This window comes from Hermetia illucens, chromosome 3 (assembly GCF_905115235.1).
Source record: "Hermetia illucens chromosome 3, iHerIll2.2.curated.20191125, whole genome shotgun sequence".
Taxonomy (NCBI): Eukaryota; Metazoa; Arthropoda; class Insecta; order Diptera; family Stratiomyidae; genus Hermetia; species Hermetia illucens.
The window spans coordinates 97333631-97355410 of record NC_051851.1 but is presented as its reverse complement, the minus strand read 5'-3'; the positions used below and the strand labels follow the sequence as shown (position 1 = coordinate 97355410).

Here is a 21780-nt window from a genome sequence, read left to right as displayed (position 1 = left end):
CCACCTTGTAGCTACTTCGGTCACGCTATTCCGAGGGCAGAGGTGAGGCAGTGTGTTAGGAAACCTCCCCAAGTCTAACTTGATGCTACTTACCAGCCCAGCGATTTGGCAATAATAAAGTGAACCATTGTTTCCCAAACCTAGATTTACCGGATTTTATTCAGAAATCTATTCACTTTGATTCTGAATATTAGTGACAATCGACAATGACAATTAGTGACAATTGTTGCTGCTCGCAATTGAAAACATGATGAACTAACTATTTAAAACGGAATTGTATCCACTAGAATCATCTAAAGGACTGCATTTTCTCCACAATTTATATTCTATTTAATTTTTACATTTCTATCATCAATCATTATTAAGATCTATCTTGATTTTCATTATTATATATAAATTTTTCCACAGGAGTAATAAATTGTAACACGCACATCAAAAAACATACGTTAATGCTCAAAACCAGCACTCATACTAGAAAATACAAACAAAACATTCATCGATGGCTTCAACAAATTCACGATAGAAAATAATAAAAGAAAAAAACCAATAATTATGACAACAACATCCACTGAATACTTATATAAGAAACGAGATTAACTTAGCGTAAAGACATGGACACTTCATTCAAAAAACTAATTTCTTTACGATTACTGAATTTTAATTACTCCGGGAAAAATACGTACAATATTTTAGGCAAAACGAGAGAAACAATTTATACATTTAGCAGATGAAACGTTAAAACGATAAAAGAGGGAAAAGTCTAAATTTTCGGTCTTGTGTTTTGATATTGTAGCTTATTTTCTTTCTCTATGCGTTCTGAAGATTCTTTGCATCCGTGCTTCTTCTCTTTTCTCTGTTCACATTCAAACGAATAATTATAATACTAGGTAAATTGTTTTAGATCAGATCACTATGGAACCTGATTCTACCTTAAATAATGAGTTTTTCACTTAACTTTCTCTGTATTATTGTAAAAACTTGCTAACATCTATTAACACAGCATTATGAAAATAACAATACCCTAGTTTACCATTAAAGTATGCGATTCCATTGGAGCTGCCGAGTCGTACAGGGTGTCGGTGTCTTGGGTGGGTTCGCCCTGTAGTTGACATTGATTTGTCAATGTTCCCGCTCCGCAATCACAGAAAAACCTGAAAATATTCCCAACAAATACCATTATGAGTTGCCTCTATTCCGAGTTTTTATTTAGTGAAGATAATCCACGCCCTAGACCCACCTGTCATGGCGAATGAATTCAACATCATGTCCAGCATGGCAATTCTTTATGCAGTTCACGCAAATGGCGTTCCGATCGGTCGTGTTGCATGTTTGACACCGATAGAAATCGTGCATAGGAAACGACGTATAACTACTTATCTTATATAAACACTGTCCCCCCGAAACAGCCTTCTCTACCTCGTCCTGATTATTAAATATTTTATTGCCCCTAACTATTGGTTGCACACCACTCGCCAAACACAAGCCACCAAACTTGTTATTGAAGATTTGATTATACTCTAATGTTGCAGTCGCGTTATTCGTGATTTCCACCCCAGCTGCCAATCCGTCGAAGATTCGATTCCGCCTTAATATCGGATGACTTTGTGTTGAGATTAGAACTCCAGCCTGTGTATTCCGGAAGATATCATTCTCCTCCAATATCCCTTTGCCTCCGTTGAAAATACAGATTCCTCCATCACGCCCGTCATAGATTTTATTCCGCTTCAGCGTCGGATTTGAGTCTGTCTTAATCCATACACCTGCCATAGCATTGTCGAAAATTTCGTTCTGCTCAAGCAGTCCTAAACCTCCGTTGTACACTAACACTCCGCCATTCTGACCTCCCCAAATCTTGTTGCCACGAATCACTGGGTTACTCCCCGTTCGGATTTGCACACCCGAGTAGAGGTGATTGAATATGTCGTTATCTTCTAACTTGCCGTGTCCATTATCATAGAAATAGACGCCCACCTGGAAATGAAAAGCAAAGAAATTTCTAATTAAATACCAGGCATGATCTTTCGATTTCCATGCAATTTACTCACTTGCTTCCCGGAATGAATTCGATTCCTTCGTAACACAGGTGTGCTGCCGGTCGTAATCCAAACTCCGGCTAAAGTATTTGAATAAACTTCATTCTCTTCGATCAGTCCTTGGCCTTTTTCATGTACATAAATGCCACCGTGTTGGCCGTGATGTATTTTATTATGCCTCACAATTGGATCACTAGTTGTACGAATCTGGATTCCCGCCAGAGCATTCCCATAAATATTATTATGTTCTATTAAGCCTCGTCCCTCGCCAAATATATAGACACCACCCTGATGTCCGTTGTATATCTCATTTTTTCTTATTGTTGGATTACTGTTTGAAGTGATCCACACACCTTTGAAGGGAAAACAGAAGGTTTTCAATGCTTTTTGCTTATCTCATCAATCAATATGAAATAATTTACCTGCGAAATTATTGGAATGAATACGATTTTCAATAAATTGTCCTAACCCGTTCTCGTGAACGTAAATTCCACCGGTTTGGCCATGATGAATTTCACACTTTACAACCGTCGGATTGGCTCCCGCTTTCACCTCGAACCCGGCTATGCGATTATTGTGGATGTCATTCTTCTCAAAATAGCCCATTCCATTCTCGAATGTGAAAATGCCGACGTCACGTCCATGATGGATATGATTCTCACGCATAATAGGACTAGCAAAATTTTTCACCCAAATGCCTGCCAGAGCATTGCGGCTAATCTCGTTGTGCTCGTAAGTTCCCTGGGCGTAGTCCGTCACATAAAGGCCAACATTCTCACAGTCGCTAATGTCACAATGACGTATCACAGGATTAGCCCCTAAACCACTCACACATACTGCTGCTCCCACTAGAAGGAAGAAGAAAACAAAATATTGCGATTGGGAGAACACAACTATTCGGTCACACTCCAGTAAAAGGTTATAACCTTTAACCAAAATTAAACCGAAAAGGTATACTACTCACCAACCGATGAACTTCGAATTATACAATGATCAATAGTAGGACTACAATTTTCGCCGACCTCTAAACAATAATGTTTATGATGCGAAACCGTTGATGTAACATCAGGCGAAAATTTCAGCGTCATATGTCCTACGTAGGCTTGCTTAGCACCTTCGACAAACATCACTGTCGATCCTGACTCTCGTTCCAGCACAACTGATTCTGCTACATTGCCCGGCGCTGCACCGATCAGTTGAACGTCCGAATCGATGAACAGAAATTCCCCCCGATAATGGCCAGCATGAAGGAATATCAGGCTTCCCGTATTCTCTGTTGTTGACGAACTATCGTCGTAAATAGAGTTGAGCAGATTCGACATGCCGCTTGAATTCATCCCATTCGACACAGCCGTCGCAGTGGACGTATTATTCAACGTCTTCTCATCTGGATAATCTAGTGCGCTCTGGATTGTGTTGAAATACAGAATATTGCGACCTTTGTACTTTTTCTCCTGATAACCAGGTCTAACGTGCAGGCCGCGATACAATTGCCGAAAACTCTCTTTCCAAGGGTTAGCGTATTCGGAATCTTCGACCTTCACAAAATGGAATTTACACACTTCTGGATTGAATAATGGCAAATCGTATTCATAGACGTTCTGATATATTCGTTTCCACAATTCCGTATCATTCGCAATTGTGTTAAATCGCTTACAAACTAAAGATAGGCGACACAGATCCTGTTCGAGTAAGTAGGAGAATATTGTGAGTAGAACTTCGTCAGGCATTTCGTATTGAAGATAGTGCGCAGCGGAGGGTGTGTAGTTTTCAGTTGTTGAATTGTACATACGTCGAGGCCGTTTTCTGGCTGGAAGCATATAGCATGTGTCATCGCAACTGACTGAAGTTCCATTATTCGCATACTGATTGCTCGTTGATGGGCCACTTCCACTACTGCCACTACTCCACATATCATGATTAGGTGGTATTTTTCGTCGTAAGTCGTATGGAGATTGATGACTGCATCCCATAACGCTTGCACCTGTTGCAGCACTTGAACTAGGAGATGTGGAGCCAGATATTCCTAAAACAATACCATAATTCGGTCACTGAAATCATTGTTGAAATGTGACTTTGAGCAACAATTAAAATGTATAAGATGTTACCCTAAAAATTTGATAATCTTTCAAAGCGAAGCGGCAAAAACAATACTGTTGGCACTAGACAATCGAATGAAATAAATTTCAACAACACAATTGGTAATCATTCCTAAAATACCTTCAATCGAATAAAGCAAGGGCAAACAAAATGTGTGTCCGGATGGCTTAAGCGGGAAACACAACAGCGGAACCGAGGATTCATAACATAAATGTCGTAAGTCGATCGGCATTGCACATAATCTTCAAATTTATGCAATTACTGGAAGCATCTTTCTGTACTTTACTATGAAATGAAACATTTAAAAGTTCAGATCTCACTGGTGCAGAGGCATTTGTATCGTGAATATATATCGGATACCATTCGACTCAGCTGTCAATGAGTACCTGAGTCAAATTAGGATAGAAATCACAGGCGAGGGCAATGCTGACCACCTTGCCTCCTACAGTGCCCAGATACAATTGGATTGACGCGGCAACGATTTTTATACATAACCTATCATCAAAAAATACCCGATTTTTTAAATTTAAACGAATTTAAGTTGATACCACTTTAACGGGCTAATATTTGAGTGACAATGCCTTTTGTTGCTTCTTCGGTAGTTCTCCTGAGGAAATAGTTTATTTCAAATTCGGTTGGTTGTTAACGAAATTTTGTGTGTTGATGCATTGAAAACGTTGCAAGTCTGCCCTGTCGAAAACTCGGGCATAGAAGTGGTATAAAAATTTTATAAATCGCCGTACAGTGGTAGAGGATTTGCCTTACTCTGGACGCCCATCCACGTCAAACACTGACGAAAGCGTCAAAAAGTGGGAGAAATGGTGTTCGAAACTCGTCATACCAGCCCAAGAGAGATTAATATTGAACTTCGCATAGCATATGCAACCGCTCAGCGCATTGTCGTAGATATTATACGCATGGGACACGTCGCATACCGGTTGCTGAGGTCATGATTTCTGAAGCAAATAATGATCCGATCTTCATTAAATGCATAATTACTGATGATGACACGTGGTTCTACGAGTATGACATGTATACAGAATACGACAAGAGAGCTAAAGGCCATCGCTTTGGGCGAGTGGCTGAAATGCTGCCGCATATGTATTGCTTCAGATGGATTATTTTGATAAAATAAATTTGCCTGTAAATGAAGTCGTATTTGTTTTATTTCTAAATTCCCAAAGCTTTTTGATCATCACATTTATAAATATTTTCATTCCATGTTGGCTAACGAAACAGCAACCTCCTAAAACAACAAACCAAGTAGGAACCAAGTGTAGAAAATCAAATGGGCATCCAAAAAACTTCATGATGCCTCTTTGGCTGTCTGCGGTAGATCTTGTTCATCAAAGTTTCCTAAATCCTTACGAAAAAAAGACTGGACGTTTGTCAGCAATTCGATAAAACTCATTGTAAACTATGACTCTGTAAAATTAGAATAAACTAGGAAAGCTTCATTCATCGACCGTACTCGCCAAGTGAGTACCACTTTTTCAAGCTTATAGGCAAGCATTGCATAATAAATGCTTCAAAACTAGTTAATGTCCCGGCCATCAGGATTAAAAGTTATATGATTTTTTAGTGTTTAGAATAAACATTGTCCGGACGGTCAGTTAGTTTTTTACTGATAAAAAAATGTTTATTCGGAAAGTCAAAAAATGGATCAAATATCAATATTAAATTTGGCGTCAATAATAATAATCGTTGACGCAACAATCCATATTGGATCAGGGCCTTGGAGTGTGTTAGAGCACTTCATTCAAGACCGTAACGGTATACTACAGCACACTGTAGGAGGCAATGCGGTCAGTATTACGCTCGCCCGAGATTATTACCCTGATTTGACTCAGGTACTCACAATTGAGTCGACTGGTATCCGACATCCAGTCACGATTACAAATCCCTCTGCCACCAGTGAAACTTGAACCGCGACCTTCCGCTACGACAGCCCAGTGCTCTAACCACTTGAGTCATCCGGACACAAATTTGACGTTAAAAACGCTAAATCCTATAAGCACATCAAAAAATTCATTTTGTAACAATTTTTAAGGTCTTCTTCCCTTTTACGTTATTGTGGATTCTGATTCATCCGGCTTAAATTGACTCATTAATTTCTGTGAGCTTAAGTACTGACTTTTTACATAGAATAAACAACAATATACCCAGTAAGCGAACGTTTAAATAAGACAATACCGAACTTCTGTCTTATTAAAAGCACATTAAGTTTAAATATAAGAGACTAATGTGCAACCGCTTTCTAACGGTTTGGTTTGCTATAAGTTCTAGGGCAGCCTATCAGATACCAAGCATATATCATCTTCGCGATTAATGCTCTCCATGTGTTCTAGGTGAAGCAAAGTAATGCAGACCATCCGCAAAGCCATGTCAACGCATCTGCAATAAAACCACTTTCGGCATAGGACGTTTAACCCAGCATAAAAAAGATGCCCAGAGCCAAAAGGCGAAAGAGGACCATAGAACAGCCAGAGCAAAGTGAAGTAATCCATTCCAAGGCTATAGATCAAGTCAAATGAAAAGGAGCCGATTTTAATCTCCCTTCAAACGGCGGAGAAGTTCACTTAAGGGGAGGAGACCCTTTCAAGAATATTGTGGGTAAATTTGAGATGAATCGGATCAAAACTAAAGAAGATACAGCGATTTAAGTAACCACGTCTCATACATGACTCAGCGTGGACTCGTGGTTCGAATGGCAGAAAACTTCTTAAGGATGTTTTGGATGCCATCAAGCTTATCTATGAATATCTGAGCAAAGATATCCTCCTGAAGCGATATGTCAGAGGTTTTGGGCAGAACAAAGTGATCATCTAATGAAAGAACTTTTAACTATCTAATTTCAGACGATCCAACACCGAGTTATGAAGTCCACCACCATTCTAATTTTTTACGAGACACTTCCGAATAATTATGATACTACCATTGCCGTATTTGTAATATTTCTTCATGAATTCTTGCATAACATTCTTCGCATGCCATACCCTAATGTGCCATTGGTTTTAATAAATAGATTTTAACTGTGTGTTCACCCTTTTGCCTTTTTTGCCGAATTAACGTTCAAATCCACCATTATTACAGGGAGATAGCGAAGTAGTAATGTGTGTTATAGTAATTAATAAACTTTCTAAACAAAACCACAAGAGAAAAGGTAAAGAAATCTAAAACAAACACCTGCGATTACAGCCTAGATTTGCTAAATCTAATTCTAGCCTGATTAGGTAAATCATGATTTGAAATAAAAACAGCCTAGGCATATTCATGCCTCTAAGAATGCATTGAATCAGAGAAAACTATCCTTGTCCCTTTACCAATGTTCAAAACTTTTGTTCCATCATAATAATAAGCTTTAATCTGCCCCAAGAAAACTATATATATTTCAATAAACTCACCTGTATGCGGTGTATTACTCGTACTGGCAATAATCATACTACCATTTGCATTAGAAGAACTATTCGAATTTATGTTACTGTTTCCACTGTTTGAATTCTGAACTAATGAAGATGTCGGTGATGTCGTTGATGTAGATGATGATACCGATGCTGAAGATGATGTGGAAGATGATGAGGAGGATGATACGGTGGCGGAATTTGTCGATGCGTTTGTGTTACTACCACCGTTGGCATTTGTTGCATTTGGAGGATTCGATCCATTAGGTGAACTGACCGTAGATGTATTTGTACCAATTGCAGCTGCTACATTCGGTCCACCGGACGGAGCTGCACCTAAATTTGGTGCTGGAATATTTTGACAAATAGGCAATGGGTTAGCTGAAATGTAGAAGTGGTGGTTTTCGTATGTTATGAAAAAAATTAAACAGAAATTAAAGAAACGTTAAAAAAAATCCAATATTTTTTGTTATTAACTAACGTCAGAATTTGAAATATTATATATTAATGTTTATGAACGAATAATTCTTCAAATATCAGAGGTGGAACCCCCTCCGCTGAATATTCATGAAAACCTTCTGCAGACATATAAATGGATAGTGAATCACAATTCAATGATTTTGACTTGCCTTTGAAAAGGAAAGAAAGGGTTCAAAGTCCACAAACGAAGCTGTCACGTTCACCCAAAACTGAGATGGAAAGTTTAAGAATAATATCTGAAACAAAATGCGACGGTAACCTCAATTAAGTTGTTGTATCAGTTTGATTCCTTTTCCCCATTTTTAAGGTTTTGTGTGAAACAAAACCCTATTAGAATTGAGTCGATGTCTGTCTGTTTGTCACACCCAATTTATTCGGAAACGGCTAGACCGATTGTCACGAAAATTGATGGGAGCATGTGATCAGTTGTTCCCTTTAATAATAATAATAGTGGTTGGCGCAACAATCCATATTGGATCAGGGCCTTGAAGTGTGTTAGAGCACTTCATTCAAGACCGTAACGGTACACTAGGAGGCAATGTGGTCAGCATTGCGCTCGACCGAGATTATCACCCTGATTTGACTCAGGTACTCATTCACAGCTGAGTCGACTGGTATCCGACGTCAAATCATGATGCAAATTCCACTGCCACCAGTGAGATTTGAACTGCGACCTTCCGTATGACAGTCTAGTGCTCTAACCACTAAGCTATCCGGACACTGTTCCCTTTACATGCAGTAAAATGTGAACATGTTGGGTATCAAATGAAAGGGCTCAAATAGTATAATAGTTTTCGAAACTGGTCCCATATTTGATATCAAGTGAAATGTAGGGGAGTGAGGGCTCAAAATATTACCATCAAAAAGTGTAACAGATCCCGTTCTCAGAACCTATCCAACCGAAAAATCTGAAAGTAATGTATCTCTACGAAATCAAGGCCTCAAAATACATCCGGTTTCGGTATTTGCACAAATAAAGTTAATAATAGTATAATTCCACATTTTAGAAATTCACCCGCCAACCCTCCTTTTGTCCATCCCACAAGTACAAAATTTGGTATGGGTAAACCCAGAGATAATACTGTGTACAATTTGGTCAAGTTTGAAGAAAATCCAACTATTACTAACAAACTTATAGAGGGTGTGAATTTGGCATTTTTTGTGAATTTCGTGCATTCTACAACCTGTATGACGTCATCATCCCATATCAATTCCTCAATACAACAACGAAGAAAGTTCATATGAATGGGTTGGAAAAAAATTATTTTGTTTTAGGTTTTTGTCATTTGTATATGGATATCAATTACTCCAAACAGGCGTGTGTATGGATGTATATAGTATATGCGTGCTAATGAACTTTGCGGGTATTGTCTAATTTAGATAGATATACTTATACATTAAACCAGCCGTATTTAATATACGGATTATACAGGGTGCGGCAGCATAACTTCCTTTTTTAAAATGCGCGCCACTCAGTTAGTTGATGTCATAGCGGAGCGCTAGTGATCTCGTTCAAGAGGGGATACTGTAAAATTTTGTTCCGACACGATTCAGTCGCCATCATGCGTTGGAATAGTGAGGAGCGTGCCTTTGCCGTTGAGGTTTACTTTTTAAGCGGATGTTCGGTTGTTGCAACACAGCGTGCATTTCGTAATCGCTTTAATTTAGCCCCGTGAGCTCTCGTCCCAGACCGCAAATCAGTTGTTACAGGGGTCACTACATTCAGACAAACTGCAAGTGCGACAAAAGGAAGAACTGGAATCTCTCGGCCCGTTAGATCACCTGAGAACATTGAAGCAGTGACAGCGTCAATGTTGCGATCGCCGCGGCGTTCTGCGCGCAAACACGCATCTGCCCTTGGACTATCCGATCGTTCTGTGAGAAGAATTCTTCGTGGTGATCTTCATTTTCATCCCTATAAGATGGCGATAGTGCAGGAACTTTCAGAACGTGACTTCAATTCTCGGATGAACACGTGTGAACTTCTTCTTGATGTCGTTCCCGAGGGTGCTATTGTTTTTTTTAGCGATGAAGCCCATTTTCATTTGTGTGGGTCGGTTAACAAACAAAACATGCGCTACTGGGCTGACACCAACGCTCGAGAATTGCATCAAAAGCCTTTGCATTCACCCAAAGTCACAGTGGAAGCTGGAATTGTTGGTCCCTGGTTTTTTGAGGAAAATTAGGTTACAGTGACAGTGAATTCGGACCGGTATGTAAACATGCTACAGAATTTTTTTTTCCCACGGCTAGAAAATTTGGATTTGGGGGACACTTGGTTCCAACAAGACGGTGCAACAGCACACACTTCAAGAGCATCGATGGCTGTTTTGAGGGAACACTTTCCAGAGCGCCTTATCTCAATTAGAGGCGATTTGGAATGGCCGGCACGCTCTCCCGATCTGTCCCCTTGTGATTTTTTTCTATGGGGTTTTTTGAAATCCCGTGTTTATGTGAACCGTCCAAGAAGCCTACAAGATTTGAAGACCAACATCCAAGAAGAAATTGCCAACATAACACCTGCTATGCTAACAAGAGTCATGACAAACGCCAGAAATCGGTTTACGCAATATATGGAGAATGGGGGACGTCACCTAACAGATTTGATCTTCAAAACAATGTAAATAAAAACTTTAGACATGTACCTACATTATAAAAAATAAATAAATATTTTCCGATGCATACAATAGTTTTTATCGAGTTTTGAAAAAAGGAAGTTATGCTGCCGCACCCTGTATATGTACATATTTATGCTTTTGTGCATAAAGTAAATCGGAAACATGCGTACGATCAATTTATATAAGTGCATATGTATGTACAGTATGTTGTATGTTGGCGAGTGAATACTCGTTAGCGCAAATTACGTGACCATATAATCCAGGACGCCTCCCTCGAAATTTTTCCACGATCAGAACGCAACATCTTCGTCTCCATTGCACGCGATTATAATTTTACATTTTTTTTCGCAAAATGCCGAGAAAAAAACTCGTTTTTTCGACGGAAAAAATAAACTTAAAAAACATAATCGGAAAATTAAAATCGTGTGTACTTCAGCTAAACTTGTATAGTTAAAGAAAAAAAATTGATTATGTTTCTGTTGGTGATCCAAGGGAGTTGTTTTGTTTGTACGGTCCTACAGCGGCCATTTTGTAAAAAAAATGACAATGATCTTTCTTTTACTCCTAAAGAGTTGCGTAATCCATTGGAATATTGCATGGGGACCATAATTTAAAAATTTGCTCACAGGAAAACCTCGCAATAAAACTTTTGGGGCGGCTATAAACAGATATATCCCCTTAAGCGTAATACACTTTAAAAAGTAAGTTATATGGAACTATCACTAAAAAGCAATCGTTGAAAGCATGGAGTGCTTTGTATAGGATTGTGATATGTTGGTCTATACTGCAGCCTGTTGGCTTTATGTGTCCTAAAGTTCATTTGCACGAAAAGCCCCATCTTCATCGCTAAGTGTACCTGAGCGTGCTCCTCTTCAGAGTTTATTCTCCAAGTGATATATTTCTTCCACGAGAGCATGGAGCATATAATTTAACTCTACTTTTAGGGTATAATGTCTTGTCTATCAATTGCAGATCTAATGAAATCTATATATGATGACCATGGACTCCTAAGTAATAACAAGAAATGAAAATATTACCACGATGAGAGCTCGCAGGCAAACTATGATGAAAGATTGGAGTTTTCGTGTAACAGTGGAGATCATTTCCTATTTGCTGTTTCCGAATGGCAAGGCGAATTTGACGTTGTATGTCGAAATAAATACGTACTTTTGTATTTTTTAAGCTAACATAACCATGAAACAAGTCGGGAAATCGGAAGCTTCGCGCTTCAGGTATCAAAGGTTTTGTTTGCTTCTTCTGTGAGTATATTTGAGTGTAGAACTATCCCATTTATACGTAGCCCGTTAAGAATATGCATTTAGCATGTCAGATTTAGTACTTCGGGTTGTAAAATTAGGAGATAAAGACATCTTTGAGCTACTGTAGCTTTGTTACTAATAATATGATTTTGATCAAACTTGAAGATAATATACTTCATATTATATTTTATACTACTACCAACTTTTATAACTCTGAGATAAACTTAAGGGGGGTTTTACTCAATTTTCCTAAAAATATGGTAATATACTATTAGTAACTTAATTTGAGCAGATCGATATGGAGAGTATTTTGAGGCCTGGGCACCATATAGAGGCAGCTTCATGATTTTTTCAGATTTTTCGGTTGGATACTTTCTGAGAATGGGTTCGTTAAATAAATCATCACATTCTACCTCTCCCACTCCCCGCCTTTTTAACAAATCTCAAAACTAAAACCAGCTTCGGAAAGTACTAATCAAGACCTTTCATTTGATACCCCACGTGACTATATTTTGTGAAAAAAAAAAAAATTACATCCCCATTTTACATGTATGGGGACCCCACCTAAATCTCAACGTAGAAGGATATCACTCACTGCATGTCTGGTGGTCCACAGTTCCCACCTTCTCACCAAATTGCGTGTCAATCAGTACAGCCGTTTCTGAGAAAAGTTTCTGTAACAGACAGACAGACGGACAGACAGACAGACAGAGATTGAACCGATTTTAATAAGGTTTTGTTTTTCAAACAAAACCTTAAAAATGATCCCTAACTCCAAAGCAAAGTACTCCTAAGAAATACTATCCCCATTAACTGCACCCAATTACTGACCTATCCCGATAATGTTGATTGCCCAGGTAGTCAACACAAAGACGACACGTATTTGACGATTATTGATAGAAAGATTGAATTTCGAGAAGAGAGCCTATAGATATCAACTTCGGTAGAAAGTAAAGTATATCAAGACGCCAAGAATTTGTTGAAAATAAGAGATTGGACCCCTGTAATCGTTCTACATGCCCAACAAGCGGAATTTAATATATTTCAGTGCTCGTGGTTCATTAAATAGTACGTACTTGTGATCGAACTGAAGTTCACCTGCATCTTCTTTCACAGTTCCTGAAAACTTTTGGTCAACTTTCAAGCAAATTTTTCGACGCCTGGATCACAGTCATGGTCGTATTACAAAATAATAAATACTATAATTGTTATCGGTCTTTTCCACTTCTGTGTCGAGATAAGAATGTTCAAGCAATTTTCCCATTATCACTGTTCTTTTAGTGCAAGTTGTGTGAAAAAAACATTACTACAGGAGGACGCTATTTAGGCTCGGGTTTAAGAAAAATTCACCCACTTGTCCTAAAAGCTGAAAAGCGCGCCATGTTACTTTACGCCACAACTCATACCAAAAAACATCAGCACCCCAACTGCTTGCGATTAATATGCATTAATTGCATTCTCCCTACTGCACCTCTACACAGCTTTCACGTTTGGACCTGCAAATTATTTTTTCTATAAATATGACGAAGGTTTACAGTAATTTAACTTTAACTTGGCAAGCGCTTAGGTCAAATTTTATATGGATTCCCACCTTGTGAAAAAGCGACTTATTTTTCAAGGCGACGAATCTATTCCGGCGGTATTGACTACACTTTCTAGACCTACAACAAGTCGGGAAACCGGAAGCTAGGCGCTTCAGGTATGAAAGGTTTTGTGTATTTCTTTTATAAAGAGATTTGCGTGTGCAATCGTCCCATTAGCATTTAGCTCGTAAAATATATATATTATGTGAAAATAGCCACTTTCAAGTGATATTGACATTCATAGTCTTGAATTTGCAGAGGAGCGACAGTTTTGACCTAGTGTAACTTTGTTAGTAATATTGCGATTTTTACCAAATTTGGCAGGATCATGCTCCATAATGTAGCCTACATTGTTGTAAAACTTTGTGATCCTAGGGTGAACTTAAGGTGAGTTTTCCTGTCAATTACTAAAAATTATAGTAATATACTATTATTAATTTTATTTGAACAGGTATCGGTATGGAGGGTATTTCGGAGCCTAGGCACCATATAGTGGCAGCCTCCTGATTTTTTTCAGATTTGTCGGTTTGGTAGTTCCTGAGAATGGGTTCGTTAAAAAAATGACCACTTTCAACCCCCCGCACTCCCCACCTTTTCAACAAAAGTCAAAACTAAGACCGGCCTCGAAAAGCATTAACCGAGACCTTTAATTTGAGACCCCACTTTTGCATGTGTGGGGACTCCCCCTTAAATTCGTCGTAAAAGGATGTAACTCACTATATGTATGAGCGTTCACACGTTTACACAAAACCTTAAAAACAAGATGGTGAGACTGGAGATTATACCTCCCCCGCCTGCGGAACTGTGCCTTTGTATTCTGCAAAGCCCTGGCGATAACAGCTGATAGCTACCGTCAGCTTCACTTTCATCACCTGAGTAGCGGGAGATTTTACTACAAGATTCCTTTTCTCGATAAAATTACAGTGCTGCGAACTAACGGAGATTTTTGATATAGGAGAGAAGTATGCTTTCTATGAGCAGTTCAGATTGACATTTTCATCGGGGTGGCTGATTTGAACGCCAACGTGGGCTCAGACAACTCGCAAGCACGTCGGGAACCAGTGTTTTGTTGACCCCAATATTAGCCATGAAAAATTTGCATATTCCTCAAATGAAACTTTCACCGCCTCAATGGCACATTTTCAAGAATCTGCCAAAGGTCGGTTGGATGTCGAGATCGGTAACAGAATTAGAAGTTGTCTTTTGAATGTATGAAACTCTTTGAATCCGCGAGACATTGTTGAAGAGAACGCATTATCCACTGTCCTGGGCGCAGCGTGGCTAAAGTGGTTACTGGGTGTTGTTTGCCCCTTCATATATAAGTCATAACACTCCAGGGTATGAATTATCTTCTTTTTCTTTAGCCTTTGTTCCATTCAGAAGCGGAGTCAAAACCCCATACAGCGTATCAAGCACCCGTTGTTTTGATTCGCCTTTTGGTCATTTACCACTGACTCCAATGCTCAGACCAATTCGTGGCCAGTGAATTCTCGTAAGCATGAGAGAAGAACGATCTGTACGGTGGAAAAAAAGACCCTTTTCCAAACATTTTTTAAAAGATACGAGTAATGAATATTAACTGAAAATATTATAATAGTATAGAATAACAACAATATTTACTGAAAATTTCATCAAAAAATAATAAAATTTAGGTAGTTGGCAGCAACTATCTCAGATCGTCTTCAAAAAAGTCGTTTTGCAGTACGGCTGTTACTCACGACTCGATTATCTGGAGCAAGGAAACCAATGATTCGTATATGCGTTTGTCTGGGTGACGCTGTCGAGTTTTTCCTTTTGTACTTTTGTTAACATTGGAAAGTCAAAAACGCCATATTTGCTACTGTAAAATAACAAGCAATTTAAAGAATCTCGACACTGTTACCTCGAGAATTATACAGGAAAAGTATGTACCAAATTTCAAAAGAATTGGTGCAATCAATTTTAAAGTACAGCTGTCACCGGCTTTGAAAACGTAAAGTGTGGGAAGATAACTTTAAAGTTTAGCAGATCGGTCGAAGTGACTCAGATCTTCGAATGGTTAAAATTTCGTATCTCCTTTAGTTTTGCGATAATTGTGAGATATTGTGCATTCATAAGAAAAAAATGAAAAAAATATGGGGAAAAATTGCAAGACTACACTGCCCTCTCAAGGGAAACTGAAGCAGTTACACTTTCATTGGAATGATAGTGATGAAAATAAGTAAGATATACTCCACGAAGAAGTGAGCAGGAGACATATAAAGGCAGAGTCGCCAGAATTCCGTTCTGCCTTGTGTGTTGCTATATCAAAGTAGCATATAGGAAGTGACTGACACTGCGGTTTTCTGGCTGGATAGTGGAGAATATCTTTTAGATGGAACTCAGCCACTTGATACCTCTATAATTGCTGCACTTCGTGATATCTCCCTTTTTATGTATGGGACGGATAATACCTCGTTGCCGGCCGTCAGGCATTGATTTATTGTTCCACGCCCTGAGCATAAGTCGATGAACCGCTTGATGTAATTGGTTGCCTCTATATTTAACCAATTCGGCTGTAATTCCATCGGCTCCTGGTGACATTATTTTTAAGCCGATGGATTATACGGACTGTTTCTTTTATACTTGGTGGTGGCAGTATTTGTCCGTCTTCAGTTGGCGGGACCTCCAATTCGCCGATGTTCTGGTTGTTCAGCAGTTCAACAAAGTACTTAACCTCCCCCAATATGCCCATTCTGTCGGAAATCACATTTCCGTCTTTGTCTCGGCAGAATGAACATCGAGGTAAGGCTTCAAACTGCTGGCTTGTTTGTAAAACTTGCGCGCCTAGCGCGGTTGCCTCCTGTCCTTTTCGAGTTCACACACCTGTTGGTTCTCCCAGGCTTCCTTTTTCCGTTTGTCAAGCCACTTCTCCGTTTAGCAGAGTTCGAGATACGTCTCTGGGCGTGCCCGCGTCCTTTGGGAATGCTACACTACTCGGTATGCAGCATTCTTCCGTTCCGTTGCTAATTGACATTCATCGTCGAACCAGCCGCTCAGATTGTGAAGATCATTTGTTGATGCTTCATGTTTAGGTTCTCTGTTGACTGCGGTTATTAAGGTATCTATTTCCGCCTTGTAGGTGTTGCGGATGGCTATAGTGGTTGTGTAAACTATCACCTGATTCATCAGGCGGGGTTTCTGCGCGGTGTTTTGAGCTCAGAGCACCATGCTTACGAGATAGTAATCCGAGCCTATATTGGCCCCCTTCTATGTTCTGACATTCATCAAGGCTGAGAGGTTGCGGCGTTCAATCAACACGTGGTCAATTTGATTGAAAATGGTCCCACCGGAGATGCCCACGTTTGTTTATACGCAAACCAGGTACTTCCAGCAACCATTTCGTGTGGCACTGCTAATTGCTATGGGTGCCAAACGTATCGCTTCCTGAATACGGGCTCCGTCCCTACTTGGTTGTAAAAATCTCCAAGAATGATTTTGATATCATACCTGGGACATTAAAATCCAATTTGTAAAAATTAAAAAAAAAAAAAATAAGAATCATCCGGATGAAGGAGACAACAAAATATTATAGATAGCAATTGTTCAATAAGCATTACAGAATGCTAAAAGGTTTCATTTCAGATCCAACAAAGATTGAAAAATCGCTACGCATGAAAAATTCTAAGTGAGGGGAAGTCGAACTTTGAACCAAACTTAAGAGTAACCTGGTCAATAGCCTATACTATTTACTCTATGAAAATATCGTCATTGAAGTGTCGAGTGAAAGGATTGACTTCGGACAAAGTCAACATTTCCAACAATTCGGTCACAAAAAACATATTTATGCAGGTTTAATTGCAAAAAGAATATAGGAGGCCTAATACCGAAAACTCTAGATAAGCCACAAACGGCAAGTATGTGATTAAATAAAGTAAAAATCGGATAATGAGGTAAACATCGCGCGTAGTGACCCATCTGTGACTGAAAGCACCCAACAAGGCGTAGGTAAAGGTTGCCGTTTCAAATCCGCACCCAACGTACCTAACGTCACACAATACTTTGCGCTCATGATGTTTTTCTAGTGTCCTACAACAAAGCTGATCTCCGTCAATTTGTTCAAAGAATCGCCCCCTCATGTAACGCGTACTACGGTCGAACATATGGAAGGGGTCTATGCCAACCGAGACCAATGAAACAGTATGATCATGGGCACCACTTGATCCTAAAAAAAGTAGCTACTATCAATCATTCGTTTGTTGTATCTATTTCAATTCTTTAAAAATACAGCTCAATTGAATTTCTAGCTACTTATAAATGCAACAGTGTGCCTAAAGCACCTCACATAAAACATTTTTTTCCATTTGTGCGTAAAATGCTACTGCTTAATTCACTAACTCCCCATTATTTTGAATGATGGAATATAATAATCGTTGCCGCAACAATCCATATTGGATCAGGACCTTGAAGTGTGTTAGAGCACTTCATTAAAGACCGTAACGGTACACTAGAGGCAATGTGGTCAGCATTGCGCTCGACCGAGATTATCACCCTGATTTGACTCAGGTACTCATTCACAGCTGAATCGACTGGTATCCGACGTCAAATCACGACACAAATCCCACTGCCACCAGTGAGATTTGAACCGTGACCTTCCGTACGATAGCTTTGTGCTCTAACCACTCAGCTATCCGGACACAACGATGGAATGGTCTACGAAAAAAGAAAGCATTGAAAACAAGTCGGAAAATAGGAAGCTGGACACTTCAAATAGGAAAGGAGGACAACTTTGACCTATTAAAACTTTGTTAGTGGTAGTGCGATTTCCACCAAACTTGGTAGGATGCTCTATGTTATAGCCTATATTGCTGCAAAATTTCACGATTCTAGGATGAACTTGCAGTCAATTACTAAAAATTATAGTAATATACTAATATTAGCTGGAACAGATATCAGTATGGAGGGCATTTCGGAGCCTAGGCACTATATAGTGGCAGCAACTTGGTTTTTTCCAATTTTTCGGTTGAGTATTTTCTGAGAATGGGTCCGTGAAAGAAATGATCACTTTTGACCCCCGTACTCCCATCTTCCAACAAATATCAAAAACCGGCTTCGGAAAGTACTAACCGAGACCTTTCATTTGGTACACTCCCTTTTGCATGTATGGCATGTAGGCTGCGTTCACAGTTCCCACCTTCCCACCAAATTTGTTATGAAATGATTTAACCGTTTCCAAGAAAAATAGCGTGTGACAAGACAGACAGACATTAAACCTGTTTTAATAAGTTGTTGTTTTACACAAAACCTTAAAAAAGACTCAGCATCGAATTCTACCATCTTTCGAACGGTACCATGCAAATTCAAGTTGATACTCCTTGAGTGAAGTAGGCAGATTTTATTACCATGGAAATCATTTAAAAACCCCATAACACCATTATTCCCGATCCCTACACTACGTAGAAATGATCATTTTTTTGCCCAACGAGCTAGAAACGAGAGAACGAATTTCCAACAAACCGAGTCACTTTAAGGCAGCGGAAATTCGCTGGAGTTCATGCCATGCCAGTTATTGGCAAACCGGACCAATCATGAGAAAGTATGAATAAAGGTTACAGATATAACCGTAATTCTTTGCAAATATAAATTTAGAGGCCACACCTATGTATAAAGGGCAAAGGAATCGTTACAACTATTTTTTCGTTTTAATTAGCATAAGTTACCCAGAATTTTGTTCTTAAGTGAAATCAACAATTTTTTGCAGAATAGTTAACGTGTTTAGTTAAGTGATCCTGAACCAAACGTAAAGAACTTTGTCTGACCAATTGGAATATTTCTTTAATTGAAGGTCAAACCATAATTTCGGCTTTATATTCCAGAACACACACACAAGGCAGTACTCTAGCCGATTCAAGGAGAATATTTGTTATACCAGATGTTAGTCCTTAATCGTCGATGTAAAATTGAATACATACACACTACCCAGCAAAACAAAATGTATCACAGAAGAACTCTGGCGAGAAGCTTGCATGGGCGCCTTTTCAAAGGGAAAGGAAAAATTAACGTACCGCTTTGAGAGGAAGGATCGGATAAGTTGGACCCAAGTGCCCAGAAGATCTGCCTGTACGTTGTAAACAGCCCCAACGAAGATATGCAATCCATCATCACAAAATTGTATTACCGTCGGCATAAAATATTCGCAAGTTTAAATGTAATTTGTAACCCACGGAAAGGTTCAATCGACCTGACTAAGTGCGAAGCGACGAACAAGTTTTCTTTGAAATTCACTTCCATTCAGATGATTCCGGTTTGGATCCCACAACTACCACGCACCCAACGTGCCCACAAATTAGACTGCGCTTCAAGATCATATTAAGGCAGTAAGGAAATCATTGTGAAATTTTTTCTCCATTCACAAAAATAATATTGACCCTCGGTTAGTATCTGGTTCCAATCAACAACTTAGTAACCCATGGAATGTAAAGTTGATCGTTTAATCGTTCCGATCAGTGCAATATTCCACGTAGGCCTAGGTAAATGGGCCAAGTGCCCAATGAAGACTACGATGCAAATCGAGATCTAACCATCGACCGGCCCCATCAGCGCTTTTTGGGAAATTCCGGCTCCGCTACCAAGTTCTCTTAGAAAGTTCGTAGCTTTCACTTTCACGCTTTTGGTGCCTCCGTGAGAAACGATTCCGCGTTTCTGCGAAATATTGCGAATCTCATTTCAACTAGGAATATCCTGTGCTGCTTACTCATCGATAGAAATTGTTTTTCCGCAAGTACCACTGGAAATAGTTTCCTCCACTTCCTCCTCGCGCAACACTTAACTGGACACCCAGCGAACCAATCCAATTGGGATGTATTCCAGCTTCAGACGGAACTAGTCACGCTTCTAACAAAAGATCACCTAACAAAAGCTGGATCCAACTCATTCCACCAAATTTTACAAAGGCCAAGATCAAACCATCTCCCCCGACATTGGGAGTTGAAGCGCAGCAACAGCTGACCCCAGGTCGCTGGCAATATGTTTGCACCTTCGCCTGTCCCGTCTAGGTCCTGCAGGCATCCTAGCATGGAATTAAGCCAATCAACTTGGCCCGAATCATTTGAAAATGTAGCGAAGCGAAAGAGAACAAAAATCCATGGAATGTCTTCGTTCCGGGACAAAAATAAAAAACGAAAGGTGCCCGCACAAAAAACAGCTGCAGGGCTCCCTGAAAACCGCACTCATACGCACGCATTGCGCTCGGGCGCCCGCACTCACAAACACTCGTACACCCGCTCGTACGCTCAAAACTTGTTTTCATTTCGCATCCAGCGCCCCAGCGACTGGCTGAATCGCCGCCAGTGCTAGCCGTCCAGCGACACGACCCGTCCGTCAACCCGTGCGCGTGTATGCGTGCGCCCAGCACGTCGCTCGCATGCACTCAGCCGAACATCGCTCACCCACTCCCCGCAAACGAGAAAAATGAATTAAACTCTGGCCACAAACGCCACATTCCACGCAATACTCATCACTCAAAGTCCTAGCGCAAGCCTTACCTACTGTCCGCGAGGGCAGTGCGATTCGGTTGCCGCCTTTTCGCCTCGACCGCCTCAGACAGGATCGCGAGGACGTGAACGAAGCGCTCGGCATTCTCTGGTTATGCTGCGTCTTCCGAGCCTGCAGCGCCGCTTCCGTTCCTCTTTACACTTTCCGACTCCGCTGGACCAGAAGTCCTCATTCACCGCCACCACTCTCCAACCTCAGCGCGCCGCGCGTTATTGATAAATCGCCACGAACAATCCAAAAGCCACCAACAGCCGACTCCTGCCTGCGATTACGTCCGCTAAACAAAGAAGACGAAAAAACTGCTTTCAGCACGAGCGGCCATGTTGAATTTCAACCTCCTGTCTTCTTCCTCTCCCGCTCTATTTCCTAACGATCCTCTTCACCCCTTCACTCGCCTACGGCTGAAATCACGCTTTTCTCAACCAAACACTCGCTCTCTCGCTAATCAATTACACCAACACTAACACACCACTTCTCAACACCAAATTCCCATCGGAAAAGCCATTTACAAATTTTATGTTCCCCAACTGCACGGTTCCGTTGGCCAGATGTACTATTTCGGCATTTTCACGGCAATGCAATTGGTTCACGGCGAAACTTCACTCGACGCACGAATTGCAGTTTCTAATACTCGATTTTAACACTATTCACGCGAGCTTAGATCCCTGCAAATATGTTTTCTCGTTGCATAATTTACATCCGCACTTTTCCACACACTAAGCTGCCAGAAGGGCCAAATCTACTGAGTTGTGCTCGTGTACGGACTGCGCCTCACTCGTTGCAGGTTCGCTTTG

General features: G+C 40.1%; 1 protein-coding gene across 2 annotated transcripts; it reads right to left on the bottom strand.

The window, feature by feature from the left end:
- Positions 1 to 305: 305 nt before the first annotated feature.
- LOC119650948 (F-box only protein 11) lies at positions 306 to 21736 on the bottom strand. Of its 2 annotated transcripts, none has more exons than XM_038054181.1 (7): positions 20977 to 21736; positions 7538 to 7915; positions 2998 to 4059; positions 2456 to 2881; positions 2046 to 2386; positions 1238 to 1971; positions 306 to 1151 (listed from the first exon to the last, which is right to left on the bottom strand). In XM_038054181.1, exons 1-7 carry the CDS (start codon positions 21068 to 21070, stop codon positions 1022 to 1024), a joined length of 3165 nt encoding a protein of 1054 aa, XP_037910109.1. In that variant the 5' UTR covers positions 21071 to 21736; the 3' UTR covers positions 306 to 1021. The 2 variants fall into 2 exon arrangements, with proteins under 2 accessions (XP_037910109.1, XP_037910110.1); XM_038054182.1 differs by having other exon boundaries at positions 7538 to 7882.
- Positions 21737 to 21780: the final 44 nt, after the last annotated feature.

What these genes read in the sequence shown, in the direction of transcription:
- LOC119650948 (XM_038054181.1), bottom strand. Translation starts at nt 21,070, where the DNA reads ATGCCGAGCGCTTCGTTCACGTCCTCGCGATCCTGTCTGAGGCGGTCG. An exon ending in GAGTAATACACCGCATACAG is followed by an intron (nt 4,060 to 7,537) that starts GTGAGTTTATTG and finishes GTATTGTTTTAG; the next exon opens with GAATATCTGGCTCCACATCT. An exon ending in GAATTCATTCGCCATGACAG is followed by an intron (nt 1,152 to 1,237) that starts GTGGGTCTAGGG and finishes GAATATTTTCAG; the next exon opens with GTTTTTCTGTGATTGCGGAG.